The sequence below is a fragment of the Macaca fascicularis genome, chromosome 6 (assembly GCF_037993035.2).
Source record: "Macaca fascicularis isolate 582-1 chromosome 6, T2T-MFA8v1.1".
In the NCBI taxonomy this organism is placed as follows: Eukaryota; Metazoa; Chordata; class Mammalia; order Primates; family Cercopithecidae; genus Macaca; species Macaca fascicularis.
In genome coordinates, this window is record NC_088380.1 from 100,754,508 (window position 1) to 100,768,565 (window position 14,058).

A 14,058-nucleotide genomic window follows, 5' to 3' on the forward strand; every position below is an offset into this window, starting at 1 on the left:
ATATAGAAGGCAGTCCCAGCTGTCTGAATAGGATTATGTACACATAAGCTGTATGAAATGAGCTCATGCCTCATGATGTCAAGTTCTGTGTTTTTTCTCTGCAGTTCTTTTGTTTATTCCCAGCTGCCAGACTTTAAAAGACTTCACTGTTTACCATTTTATAATTAAGGTTTAATTGTGTCTATTTAATGTGTTATTCTGTTCTATACTCACAGATGCAAACTTCATTTTTTAAAAACATGATATCTAAAAAGCAGAATGTGCCATCTCTTCTTTGCCAAGCAAAACAGTTTCCACCATGTAAGTGCCGTCTTCCTCCATGGGCCTGGCCTTGTATGTTATTATAGAAACACTGTGGGGAATGGGATTCTTAGCAAGTTACGGTGGTAAAACCCAAACCTTGCCAAATTTTTTTAACCTAATCTACAATTAATGTATTGTTGTCTCAAAGTTCCCCATGATTTTAAAGAGATAAGAAACTCTTGTCTATCTCCTGAAAAATATCTTTGTTCTTGTTTCATTTCTGGGTATCTTAACCTCTTGAGCTCACATGACAGATAGGCTGGCTTTGCCACAGGATTGGCCATTGTGCGATTCTGTTTCACCTTAAAGGGTTATGACCCTTTTCCCATAAATTTTCACAGCATTAATCCATCAATTTTTGATTTGGTATCCAGGAAGCAAATGTAGGCCAAGATGTATTATTTATTCAGCATAGATTCCAGATAGTCAATTCCTTAGAAATCCATGTCATAATACCATATTATTAGTTTGGGAATAAAGAGGGGAGTAGGAATGGGTTTTAGAAAGATAAGATTTCAATTTTAAATGATGCAGAGTTGTTTTAAAATTATATGTCAATACGGTACAACTTTTCAATGAGCAGAAGGCATGGCCTCCTGCTGTAGCAACCTGGAAAATACTTCTCCACTGTCTACCTTAAGTTGTAGCTCAACCTACTGCTTCATACACGCTCAGAACACAAGATTAATTCACAGTCAATTAAAAATCACTTTGAGCACTATTCAACAGTCAAAGCACATCAATAATCTTACTAATTGCTCAAATCATTACTCCTGAAGGAGCTCATTATGATAGCTCCACTAAAAACAGACCTTCTACAACAGTGAAGCCAGCTGCTAACCATTACTCTTACCCTTGTCCTGACCCAAAAATCATCTCTTCTGTCTTCACCTGTCTTGGAAATGCAACATCTCAACTGAATATTTGATTCAGACTTGGCTCTTCAAGAACAATTTCTGTGCAATAAGTGGCACAATACAGGGATAGGAAAACAGGTTTATCCTACTAACTTGATTTGAGCAAATGATTTAACTTTCATGGAACCCAGTCTCCTCATCTGTAAAATGAAGAGCAGTGGTGAAGGATGTAGTTATATAATGCAGGTAAAGTGCAAAACCCCAAACCCAGCATGTATCAGGGACTTAACCTCATCCATTTGTTCACCAATATTTACTCTGATATTTATTCATCTGTCTGCTGTAATTACCATGCTAGACACTGAGGATGCAGCAGTGAATCAGGCAAGCATCCTCCCCTCATGGAGTTTACAGTCTTTTGGGGGATACACGCAGTAAATATGATTACTGTAAATAAACTGCTATGAAGAAAATATGCCAGGGGTACGCTAGTAACTGGGGAGATGTGGCCTGCATTGAACTGCATGGTTTTGGGGAAGGTGATTTGAGCCGAGACCTCTCAAAGATAAAATGCCCCTTTCTAGTGAAAAGTTGGTGAATACTTTCTAGTGAAAAGCCAGGCAGAGAGAAGAAAAAGTGCAGAGGCTTAAAGACAGGAGAACCAAGTGGTAGCCTAGGAACAGAAGGAGACTGAGTGGCTGCAGTGTTGTGAGAGAGTAAACCAGGAGAGCCTGTGGGAATTGGCACCAGAGAGGTCCTCAGAAGCCAGGTCATCAAGGTCGTGGACACATGGGAAGGAGGGATTTGGAATTTACTGCAAGAACAATAGGCAGGGTTCAAGAAGCCAGGGTCAGTTATGGGCTGACTTGCAGTCTTAAATGTGGAAAATGTTTTGCTATTGGCAAAGTGGCAAGGGGGAGGCCAGTTAGGACACTATTGCAATAGGCAAGGCAAGAGATGAGAAAGGACTGGATGAGGGTAAGAGCAGAGAGATGTGCGCAAGATCCAGTGCATGTGCTGAGAGAGGACCAGCAGGACTTGCGTAATTAGATGTGTGGGGAAGGAAGGACTCAGGATGACTCCTATATTTTATATGTCCATAGTTTGCTCTCCATTATGATAACATCTCAGGCTCTTTAATTTTCATGCCCTGCTTCAGGGTCTTTGCACCTGATGTTTCCTCTGCACACAATACTCCTCTAGATATCAGCGTTTCCTTCAATATCTCCTCAAATGTCTCCTAATCATCCTATAAAACGGCACCAACCCTCTACCCCAATCCCTCTCCTTGCCTTATTCATCTTCAGAGCATGTAACTACTTGACATCAGTTGATTTGTCTATAATTGTCTGATTCCCACAGCAGAAATTTCAGCTCCATGACAGCAAAGGTTTTGTCTGTCTGTTCACTGTTACAGCCACATAACCTAAAACCATGTGTGGCATATATGTCTTGAATGAATACAAATGAATGAATGAAATGCTTTGTTGCTATAGATCTTGTCTATGGATGACTACCTTTCTGGTCAAGTCTTTGGACAGCTCTTCAGTCACCACACAGAATATCTCTGCTCTAGACCTCGCTGGAGTTCAAGGTTGAATTATTATATGCAAGTTAATTTGACAAGCCTGGATGAGGCTACTGAAAACTGGAAAAAGCTACGAGACTGTAACAACCCTTCATTCTTTTCCATTTCCAAAGCTCTCTCCCCATCTCAAGCTAGAAAATAGTATAACCAGACTACACAATGGAACCACTCCTAAAAAAGTTAATATTAGCCTCTCAGCTTTTATCTAAACGTACCATAGTTTAAGAGCCATGTAAAATTTGTTCTACAACTTTACTATATGAAACCTTATTATAGAAGGGACACCACAGAACTCAATGGCCCACACATCAAAGTCCTTGAGTTTAGGACTGAAGAAAAGTCTGCTTTTGTAGAAAACGTGTATGCTTCATGTTCTCTTTTACCAGACAATGAGAATAACTCGTACTGATTCCTCATTTTTCCTTGACTTCTAGGAATCTCTGTGATAAATTCAGGGGACAATTGCGAGAATTATCCTCAGCCATAAGTCCCTCACATGGTTATCACCTGTCCATTATGTATCTTTTTGTCCTTCATTTTAACATTTCTTTTATACATGGATCTTAAAGCTGCCTGAAATTCTGTCTGAAGGTAGATGGTTATATAATAAGTGACAGGGAACCATGAACTTGGATGGTTTATAAAGAACCTAGATTCCAGATCTGCCTCTTTAACAGTAGCTGGATGACCACTTCAGTCATTTATACCTCAATGCCCACTTTTAACATCCTTAAACAGGGACTAATTGTCTCAAGTAATTTTTCTTCAAGTCCTAAGGTTTTAAATGGCAGAGCTAAGACCTCTTAACATGTCTTAAGAGGCAGTTTTCACTAGTTTAATTGCCACTGATTTATGCTGCCGTCAGTACCATACCATCCAAAAATAACTTCTAAATGACAAAATCCATATCTAACTCACCACACTCTCAAAGTATTTTGTCTACCCCATATTAATTAGCTAATTTTCATTTATGATTAAAAAGATATATATATTACCTCTTCAAGCCATGTTCTTGTGGAGAATTGATTTGTTGTACCCATTACCATGTGGGCTATGGATTGTGAGCCAAGTTCAAACCTAGAGAGGGAAATATTCAAAAATGGGTTGTGAAATATTCATTTAACATATATTTTAAGGGCCTCCTATATATAATACCTTTTAACTAAAAACTGATGGGTGTGAAAGTATAAAATATGATGTCTATCCAATGTGTAAAGATCTAGCTCTAAAGAATAATACACATCAACAGCTTAATAAAAAGTTAAGTATCCAACAGAACATGACACAGGCAGGAAGTGCTATAAGAGTTAGACAATGACAGATGCAAACAAGCAAATGTGTTCGTGGAAGGCCTGGGCTGAACTCTGAGGAGAAAGGCTTCATAAGTCCATGGGCTCAGGAAGGGGTTATGCCAGATGGAATGGAAAATACCCCTGTACATATTCACAAATTAGCACTGAATTCCAGTTTTATATTTTCTACAAATACTTCAAGTACTTCTACTGCCTATCTTCAATTAAAAAAAGTACCTTTAGACTGTTATTGTTCTTCTACAAACAACAAGGCTGAAACACAGTAAGGTTATGAACTTATCCAGTCACAGCACAATTTTTGGCACCACTTACTTCTGTACAAGTTTGTTCCAGTTTTTCCTCAGAAATTTCCAGGCCAGTGGGTATCCTACTGGGTTCCTACCAATGAGTACAAGAATTCCTGGAAACTCCTGAGTTTTTATTTTATCTCCCTTAAAGCTTTCATCTAGTAGCCTGAAAGGATTAAGAAAAGAAATGTTAGCAATGAATAGGTGGTGAAACAGTTATGAATCACGGCAATAAAATTACTTGTAAAAGAAAAAAAAAGTCTGCCAATAACAAAGGTTAAAAAGATAAATGGGTAACCAGAATCCTGATAAACCCACTATAGCTATATAATAAAAACTAACATTTATATAGTATTCTCATATACCCTCTCATTTGCTCAAAAGAATAGTTAAGGAAGAGTAGCTCTAGTAAATATTTTAAATATGTTGTCTTTTTAAAGATACACAAATGTATATGCCTTTAAATATTTTTCCTGACACCTGGTTCTCCCTAATTATTTGCCTTTCTCATTAGATGTATGCTGACTTGCAGTATGTTCCCAGCAGAATAGACAATTCCTGGCCAAGAAAACAAAAATAGATGCCAGAATGATCTAATTTAATCTAATTTCCCTTGGCCACATGAACATGAATGAATGACTGACTCACCATTGAAGCTTTTCCTTATTTTGGGTTGTGCAGAGGGCAAATTCAATTTGTTCTTTCTCAATACTGGACAAAGAAGACTGATATTTACTATAAAGAAAATCCCAGCCTTCTGTGCTCTGGGCGCCCACAGCAAACACTGCCAAGGTCACATCGATAGGCAGGCTATAGAAAGCAACACACGATGAGAATCTGAGATGCAGTAAGTATGTTTATAGGCATAATGGTGACCAATTATGAACTGCTAAACTGTCCCCATGATCAGAGAAGCATAACTGAAAATATAAACAAAAGCTACCGATTTCCTTCAGTTACACTTTGTAAAAAAAAAAGGCAAGAGAAAACTATCTAAAATTAGGTTTTAAGTAGCCTTCTCAAAAATGTAATGTGAAATGCCATTTTTATAAATACCTACATATTTAAATACTTTAATGATGCTGGGTGATTCCATAGGGGATCACCTTTCAAGCCAAAAGAAAGAAATTCAAACTATATTCAAAATGTACACCATGATCACAAGTCAGGACTGCAGTAGGACCACTGTTTGGATTTCTCTAAGCTGAAGCATGTAGATTGTTGGCATAAATGTTTCCTGGGTGGGGTTTAAGCTCCAAATGTAAAAGGACTGAAATGTAGCTGAATAGGGATTTCCAGATATGGTAAAATCCTACCTTGCTTAGACAGCATCAGCAATTACTATGCATCCCTGTCAGGGACTTTAGAAGCCCAAAGAAGCTTCTATAAAATACAATGCCTGTGTTTCTCTATGGCATGGCTGTCACAGTTTAAAACGATTTTGCATTGCCTATACAAAAATGGGAATTATTCCAATACCATCCTAACTCCCCAGATATTTGACTTTTATGCACAGAAGTTCCCTCCTAGCATTTCTTAAAGTTGAGAGATGCATAGATAAATCTTAAAAAGTAATTTATTTTTCAAAACAGGGCAGCAGGGGAGACACTTATACTTTTTGTTTTCCCTAATGTTTAGTACCGATGATGGAAAACAGAAAAGATACCCTTCACATCAACAAAGTGGTTATTCAGTAAGGACTGACCTCAAGTTTCCATTGGATTCCTTCCACTTCCTGAAATAGCCTTCTGCCCTCTGTACACACGGCTGATACTTGCGCACACAGGCGAGGAGGAGTAGCTGACTCCGCAGCATTCGCTCTGAGACCGAGCCTTCATCTGTCCACGTCTGCTTATCAATGAGGTCCCTTAGCAGCCTGATGAGGAAGGCCTGACGGCATTGCAGAGGAACAGGGACTAGTATTGTCACAGGTCATTTCATGTTAATATAATCCATTATGGTCTCAGATGATAGGGGCTAATTTTTAAAGCATAATCTAACTTTTACTGTATAAATCATGCAGCACTGTTTATATTTAATTATAAAAGGGTCAAAACCAATAAATAATGATGAATGACTTTCATATTTTCATAACAAACTTTTATAAGATATCCTATCTACTTAAAGTCAGGATGAATTGCCACTTTTAAAACAAACTTAGAGTTTATATGACTAAATTTTGAGAGCAAATTATGCAACAAGACTTCATGACATTTTGCCAAGAATAACAATTTTGTGCCTCTTCCTCAAGTACCATGAAGAGTCCCAGAAAATCTGAATGTCAGCCATCATAGTAGGAAAGGAAAATGAAATAAAAGGTTTGTGAAAGGAAGGAAAAAACAAATCCATGCAAATTAAGCAGAGTCTGAGAATGCCATTTCTATTTTTGGTGCCAAATAAAACCAAAATTTTTGCTAATCCATCTAAATACTGAATTAATATTTATTTGCTTTTCCTTAATATGTATATAAAGATACACACAAACATACACACACACGATTTCTTTTTAACACAAAAGAAATAGTAATTACATAACTATTTTATTTCAGGCTTTTACCTTGAATTGAGTTTCCACTTCATTCATATCTCTTTTCTCCATTAACTTATACATAGGAATCAGCTCATTCAAACCTTGAAATACGGGCATAATTTCAGTTTCATGTTTCAAGTACAGGGATAAATCCAAGGCCTTTTCAATGGACAGCTTCCCAATGCTGAACAAGAGACACTGTGGTTAGTAGTTTAAAAGTAAATCCAGGAAGTCAACATTTTGCTTCAAAATATATTTTAGTCTTCTAGCAAAACAAGCAATCAGATATAAATGGATAACTACTTATAAATAGATAACTACGGCCAGGCACGGTGGCTCATGCCTATAATCCCAGCACTTTAGGAGGCCAAGGCGGGTGAATCACCTGAGGTTGGGAGTTCGAGACCAGCCTGGCCAACATGGTGAAACCGTGTCTCTACTAGAAATACATAAAACAGTCAGGCATGGTGGCACGTGCCTGTAATCTCAGGTACTTGGTACTTGGGAAGCTGAGGCAGAAGAATTGCTTGAACCTGGGAGGCAGAGGCAGTGAATTGAGATGGTACCACTGCACTCCAGCCTGGGCGACACAGTGAGACTCCATTTCCAATAAATAAGTAAATAAATAAATAGATAACTACTATATAAGTCTCTTTTCTATCACATGTAACACAACATCTGGCATGTTTACACTAGGGAGGAAGTTTCTCAAACAGTAACATCCAGGGCTAACGTGGATAAGCCGGAATGGAAGCACATCAGCATCTGTCCCTGTGAAACACTGGATTGTGTGCTGAACTTCTAGGGTAAGCAAGGGATTTCCATCAAAGACCCTTTAGGAAGTCTGGTCAGACTATCATCTGGTAAAAACTATGAGTCCCTGGAGGAAACACATTTTCTTCTCCATTTCAAAAGACACTGCATATCCTTAGAAACCCTTCATTACAAAGGGTTAGTGTTAAAAACCTCAGTGGTAGGGTATATATTATATAAGCTAAAAAAAAGAAAAAAGAAAGAGCCCTCTACGGCTCAAGCAGAAATATTCTACAGAGGGGAATTTTTTAGGCAGAAAGAAACAGCTAGGTAAGCAACCCTTAACTTTCTCCCCCATTGCTTTTTCTCACTTCAGGAGGCCCAGTATGGTGGTGAGAAGAACCAGAAGGCACTCAAAATTTAGGCCAGAAGGATATAGGTATGAGGAGAAACAGAGAGAATCCTTCCCACCTGCATGCTTCCTCTTAGGACTTGAGATCTGCCTACATGTTGAAGAAGTTTGAGTTTTAGGCTTTGGGAGCATTTCCTTAAAAACCGTTGTCATGGGGGTTAAAAAAAAGAGGGGGTAGTGTTAATTCTGTCCTCACACACTCAGAGATCATTTGGTTGGGCTACATTTTATGGGCTATATTCCATAAAGATACTGCAAAGTTCAAGTATCTGGTTTAGGAAAGAAAACAAAAATCCCTTCTTTAATCCAAGAAATATAATGCAAACAACTTGGGCCTGTGTCACTTAGTCTTCTAAAAAGCCTTCAAGGCTGTTAAAGACCCAGTGATGGGAGAAACCTGATCCGGTATAGCAGGGCCAGAGGAAGCTGAGGGACCACGCCACCGCAGGGACAAGGCAAGGAGTTTCGCCAGGATGTTGATCTCCTGGTTATCTACACTTCTGCCTCAGTATGATCTAAACTGTTAATGAGAAAGATTAAGATACAGATTCCTTCCTTCAAGTGCCTTAGTAGTCACAGACAGGAGATTAATCATAAGGCTAAAAGCAATCTTGGGTTGTTAGAAGAACTTGGAGGAAAACACCTTTCAACTTCTTGTTGTCAATCAATCATTTTTGTCTTTAGAAATCAAGAATTTGAACAATAACATCTGCTTTCAGAAATAAACCGAGACTTTGTGCAGCGTGTATTACCTGACGAGCTGAAATGCATTGTTAATGAGACTCGCCCGATCGTTACTGCTGACTGCTGTGTGTGTTCCTTTTAAAAGGCCAGTCAAAGAGTCCCATCCATCATCCTCGTAATGCACAATGTAATAGCCATTCATGCCCACATTAAATTTGATCCATTCCACCTCTTCTGGGAGGATGAGCACATCTAGAGTAAATAAAATAAATCAAAGCTCCATTTGCTCCCTTGCCTGATGAAAGCTTTTCTCATCAGAGACTGGGCAAGGAATTAGAGAAGAGTTTAATACTGAACAATCTGAAATCATCACTTATTTCTTTCAGAAACCAGAAAACAGCAACTCAATAGACAAAAGCTAACACTAGCTTTAGACATCAATTTTGTGAGATTTCTAGATCTATGAAAAGAATGCAACTACGTATCTGGCCATACATATGATATAAAACAGTAATGTTAACAAAGTAATAGGGAATGTTCACTGGTAATCCCTCCTTTTTAGCATTATATAATTCAACTATAATCTCTATCTGGCAAGATACTGGCCATTCTTCTTTGAAACCAGAAAGTATTTCCAATCTGATCCCTTTTGCTTTAACCGAGATAAACAGCAAAAGAAACAGCATTTTAACCCTACACATTTTCACATTCCTCCTTGAATTAAACTGGTTGTTTCCAAAATAAATTACCTGTTTTTGTTTTTAGCAAAAATCGATGGACCATGTCTGATTTGCTGGTGATGAACGTCAATGGAACATGCCACAGGTACCTAAAAGAAAGGAGAGATGGATTGTTCATTTGTTGATTCAATTCAACAAGCAGTTATTAAATCACCTATCATGTGCCAAGCACTGGTTAGTTAGAACAAGACAGTACCAAAACTGCTACAGCCAAGCTCTCAAAACATCCCCAGTCTGTTTTCCAACTTTGCAGGGAGTGTCAGCTCAGGCACTATTTCTTTTTCTTGGACTCCGTGAGTAGAGCTAAGAATTTGGACTCAAGTGAACCCTGAAAGCCTTTTTACAGTGATTGGCTGATTGCATCTCAGAGGCCTAACTTCAGGAGTCATGTGCCTCCTGAATCGTATACTAGGAAGGACAAAACATCACCTCTTTGGGATTCCTGTCAATGATACATCAACTGAATCTGATCATGGAGAAACAGCAGAAAATCCAAACTGAACGACATTCTATAAAATAACTGACCTGTACTCTTTAAAAATGTCAGTATCAAGAAGCCCAAAAAAGACTAAAAAGTTGTTTCAGAAAAACATGGAAACCAAAAGGATGCAACAACTAAATAAAATATGTGATCCTGTATTAAATCTTAAGTCAGAATTTATTTTCTATTTTGCTCTAAAGATATTTTTAGGACAACTGAAAAAAGTTGAATGGGATTTATAGATAACAGTATTGTATCAAGTTTATTTCCCAATTTGGATAATTGTACTGTGGCTATGGTTATATAAGTGAATGTTCTTGTTTTTGTTTGTCTGTTTGTTTGTTTGGAGATGGAGTTTCGCTCTGTCGCCCAGGCTGGAGTGCAGTGGTGGGATCTCGGCTCACTGCAACCTCCACCTCCTGGGTTCAAGCAATTCTCCTGCCTCATCCTCCTGAGTAGCTGGGCCTACAGGAACCCACCACCACGCCGACTAATTTTTGTATTTTTAGTAGAGATGGCATTTCACCATGTTGGCCAGGCTGGTCTCGAACTCCTGACCTCACATGATCCTCCTGCCTCGGCTTCCCAAAGTGCTGGGATTACAAGCGTGAGCCACCGTGACCGGCCATAAGTGTTCTTGTTTTTTTAGAAAATACTATGCTGAAGCATTTAGGTTTGAAGGGGAATCATGTCACCAACTTACTGTCAAACAGTTCAGAAAAACACATGCCAAGTATATACATACAGAGATATGTATATAGGTGTCTATGTAGATAGATGGATATCGATTAATCAAGATTTAAAGCCTCCTTAATCCTTTTGGGAAGATGGGGGAGGGAAGTGTATACACACACACACACACACATATATATATCCTTTACTATAGAAGAAAGTAAAGGAATAAAGGGTTAACATGTATCTAGGTAAAGGATATATAGGAATTTGTTGTGCTATTCTTGTAACTTCTCCATACGTCTGAAATTGTTTCAAGATAAAATAATTTTTTAATGGTATCCATCCAGGGTCAATCAAGTTGCAGCATCTTGTTTCTAATAATATTCTTCTATAGCATTAAGCTGATGAACAAATCTAACTCAGAAGAAGACAACTGAGTCTCTCATAATTCTCAGAAATCACCTAAATTTTTTTGTCCTCAGCTCCAACCAAATGCTAGGCGCTATTGTAATCTAGTAGCAGTTGCTTAGGTTGGAGCTGATTTCAAGTCAGTAACCAGAAATTACCATCATATCAAATTACAAAATATGAGAATGTTAAAGTAATTATATCATCAACTTTACTGAGAAAAACCAAGGTTTAAAGCCTCTTTAATCCTTTTGGGAAGATGGGGGCAGGGAGTATAAGTCAACTTCATAGGATACACAGATGCAGTTGAAATATTTTAGCAATAGCGGTAAGGGCATTATTTCAAAAACAAGGTTCCATCCTACAAGGCAGATGTTATCTAGACAACAAAACAAATTTTACTCTATGAGCATTACCCAGTGTCCGGGGCGCCTTCAGAGCCCTTCATGTAGTGCTCTTGCTTCATGTGTACATTCCTTCCCCTCACTGTGATGGTTATCAGGGGAAAACCCTTCTGCAGTGTCCAAGTGTTCATCATGGTTTTCACATCCAGCCCTTCCTGATGCCAATGCTGGTGTGTACACAAAAAAGCAGACACATCACCCACTTAACCCAGCTCTAAGAAAAGACAGAACACCAGCTTGTGCTCAGTCACTACCAGTTGCCAACCTCCCCTCTTTGGAGTGTTTTCTGATCCCTTTCTCAGTGTGATGTTCCCAGCCATCACACTTCCATTAAAGCACCAACTGTTTGCGTGCCATTTTCCTCCGCTACACATACGTGTCTAAAGGACAGGGAGCATACCTAGTTCTGCCGGGCACACTTTGGGGCTGGCAATAACACTGGGCACAAAGCAGGCATGTGAATGAATGAAGGAGGAGAAGGGAGAGAAAGTGCCAGGTTTTCAATACCTACATAACTATGCTGGTTTCAGACAAGCAAGGTGGAAACAATGTTCAGTCAAGAGCCTGTGTTTCCAAAGTGAGGATACGGAGATGACCCACACTCAACAAATAGTGGGAACTCAAAAGGAGCTGTTTTTTAATACTAAAAAAGCTTTTAAGAAATTATTTAAAAAGTAGTAAAGACTGGGTGTGGTGGCTCATGCCTGTAATCCTAGCACTTTGGGAGTCTGAGGTGGGTGGGTCACCAGAGGTCAGGAGACCATGACCAGTCTGGCGAACAAGGCGAAACCCAGTCTCTACTAAGAATACAAAAATTAACTAGGCGTAGTGGCACATGCCTATAATCCCAGCTACCTGGGAAGCTGAGGCAAGAGAATCGCTGGAACTGGGGAGGCAGAGGCTACAGTGAGCTGAGATCACACCACTGCACTCCAGCCTGGGCGACAGACTGAGACTCTGTCTCAAAAAAAAAAAAAAAGAGTATCACTAAAAAGATAACATGCGCCACAGGACAAATCTAGAAACTACTGAATAAAGCAATCTCTAGGAACAAAAAAGGCCAAGAAAGTAAAAAATATAAAAAGAAAAAAGAAAGACAAAATTCTGTCGAATCTCCAGACTCACCCTCAGCTTCCTCTGAAAACATCCCACAAATCCAGATGAACAGAGACTCAGGCTGTTTTGTGACTAGATGTTATGAATACTTTATAGCTTAGCAGTTAAAAACATGAGTTAGATCTAAATTCAAATATCTGCTCTGCAATTTACCAATCAAATGTCTTTGTATTTCATGTTCTCAACTTTAAAAATAGGGATAGTAATAGTACCCGGCTCACAGGTTTATTACGAAGAGTAAAGGAGATAATACATATAAGTGCTTAACATGTGCCTGATTCATGGCAAGTGTTCAAGAATGCTCAGTGCCATTGTCTTTGTACAAATGCAGAGCTCTGGAAATGACTGACATATCCTTTTGACTGCTACAATGCAGCCATAATCTGCTATAGAAATGTCATAAATTCACTGCTTTACAAAGTGAAGCTGAAGAAATTAGTATCAGTGAGAAGCATTACCAAGGAAAGCTCTGCAACCCTCGTGTATAGACACATTTTAAGAAAAATTGAAAAAGATTATGAGTCTTGTATAGTTTAAATGCAGTCTTATCTGGAATGAGGGTGATATAATCAAGGACCTCAGAAAGTTTGGCACAGAGCAATCTTTCAAAGAATATGTAGTAAAAGAATGTGCTTGGGGGAACATGTACAGATACAGAAACTTACTGAGAATGAAGATGAATGTTGACTTCTAGAGCAAAAGCCATCCATCCCTTTTACACCGTCTGTAGGGCAAATCTAAAAACCAAAACTAAACACATCACTCTTATTTCTATAGAAAACAATTATTCTCCTCAGAGGGATTAAGATGATTCTGGGGAAACAAAACAAGATGATGAGCCTGTCAATCCCAAATGCAGAGATATTCAAAAACATACTCACACTTGCCATACTATCCCACAGGTCCTCGTTTTTTGTATTTTTATAGCTATGCTTCTGGAGATACTGTACAATACCACTTTTAAATGCATCAGCACTAAGATACTCCCTTAGCATATTCAGAATACAAGCTCCCTGAAAAGATAATAGAAATAATTGTTATCTATAGTTTGGTTGCAATCTCATCTGAAATCACATATTCTTTTGCAATAAAACACATTTCTTTGAAAATGCAACTGCAGTAACATTGTTAATGTCTGGCAATTTGTGAAACAGCATAAGCAGGTTAAACCTGGACCTGTTTAGGCAGGGGATTTGTCTAATGTGATTGTTTATGCTCTGAGCCCACTGGGGCCCTTATTTTCTATCAGTAGCCAGACCTCCTCATGGGGCAAATTGGCATCATCTGCCAACTCCTTTTGTTCACATGTGAGTGGATAATGGTACAGATTAAACATTGGACCTTCAGCTACTACCTGGCTCTCCCACTGCCACTCCAGGGCAGGACTAGGGAGAGGCCGGTACAACAAGGGGTGAAGCATTAGAGATGGAAGCAGAGGTAGACGCCAGGGAAGGAAAAGTGGGTATGTCCAGGGAGCCCAGGCAGCCTTGAGCATGGAGGGCTGATG

At 38.8% G+C, this 14,058-nt stretch overlaps 1 protein-coding gene and 1 long non-coding RNA gene across 7 annotated transcripts in view; one reads left to right on the forward strand and one right to left on the reverse strand.

The window, feature by feature from the left end:
- ERAP1 (endoplasmic reticulum aminopeptidase 1) overlaps positions 1 to 14,058 on the reverse strand; it is a 33,699-nt gene that overhangs the window by 2,133 nt on the left and 17,508 nt on the right. For 3 of the 5 annotated variants that reach the window (XM_045394844.2, XM_065546502.1, XM_005557427.4), the window contains 10 exons: positions 13,433 to 13,564; positions 13,217 to 13,288; positions 11,448 to 11,602; positions 9,477 to 9,556; positions 8,796 to 8,979; positions 6,906 to 7,062; positions 6,054 to 6,238; positions 4,997 to 5,158; positions 4,374 to 4,514; positions 3,744 to 3,825 (listed from right to left, as the gene is read on the reverse strand). In XM_045394844.2, the coding sequence (XP_045250779.2) occupies positions 3,744 to 3,825; positions 4,374 to 4,514; positions 4,997 to 5,158; positions 6,054 to 6,238; positions 6,906 to 7,062; positions 8,796 to 8,979; positions 9,477 to 9,556; positions 11,448 to 11,602; positions 13,217 to 13,288; positions 13,433 to 13,564 (1,350 nt within the window). Of the gene's footprint in view, positions 1 to 687; positions 1,361 to 3,743; positions 3,826 to 4,373; positions 4,515 to 4,996; positions 5,159 to 6,053; positions 6,239 to 6,905; positions 7,063 to 8,795; positions 8,980 to 9,476; positions 9,557 to 11,447; positions 11,603 to 13,216; positions 13,289 to 13,432; positions 13,565 to 14,058 lie in introns of those variants that run through there. The other 2 variants (XM_073993894.1, XM_045394846.3) reach the window with 1 other exon arrangement.
- LOC141407024 (uncharacterized) lies at positions 216 to 10,111 on the forward strand. 2 transcript variants are annotated; one of them, XR_012413942.1, is made up of 4 exons: positions 216 to 300; positions 7,575 to 7,684; positions 8,008 to 8,070; positions 8,728 to 10,111. It is a non-coding gene; the product is annotated as an uncharacterized lncRNA (long non-coding RNA). The 2 variants fall into 2 exon arrangements; XR_012413943.1 differs by lacking the exon at positions 216 to 300 and adding an exon at positions 6,142 to 6,279.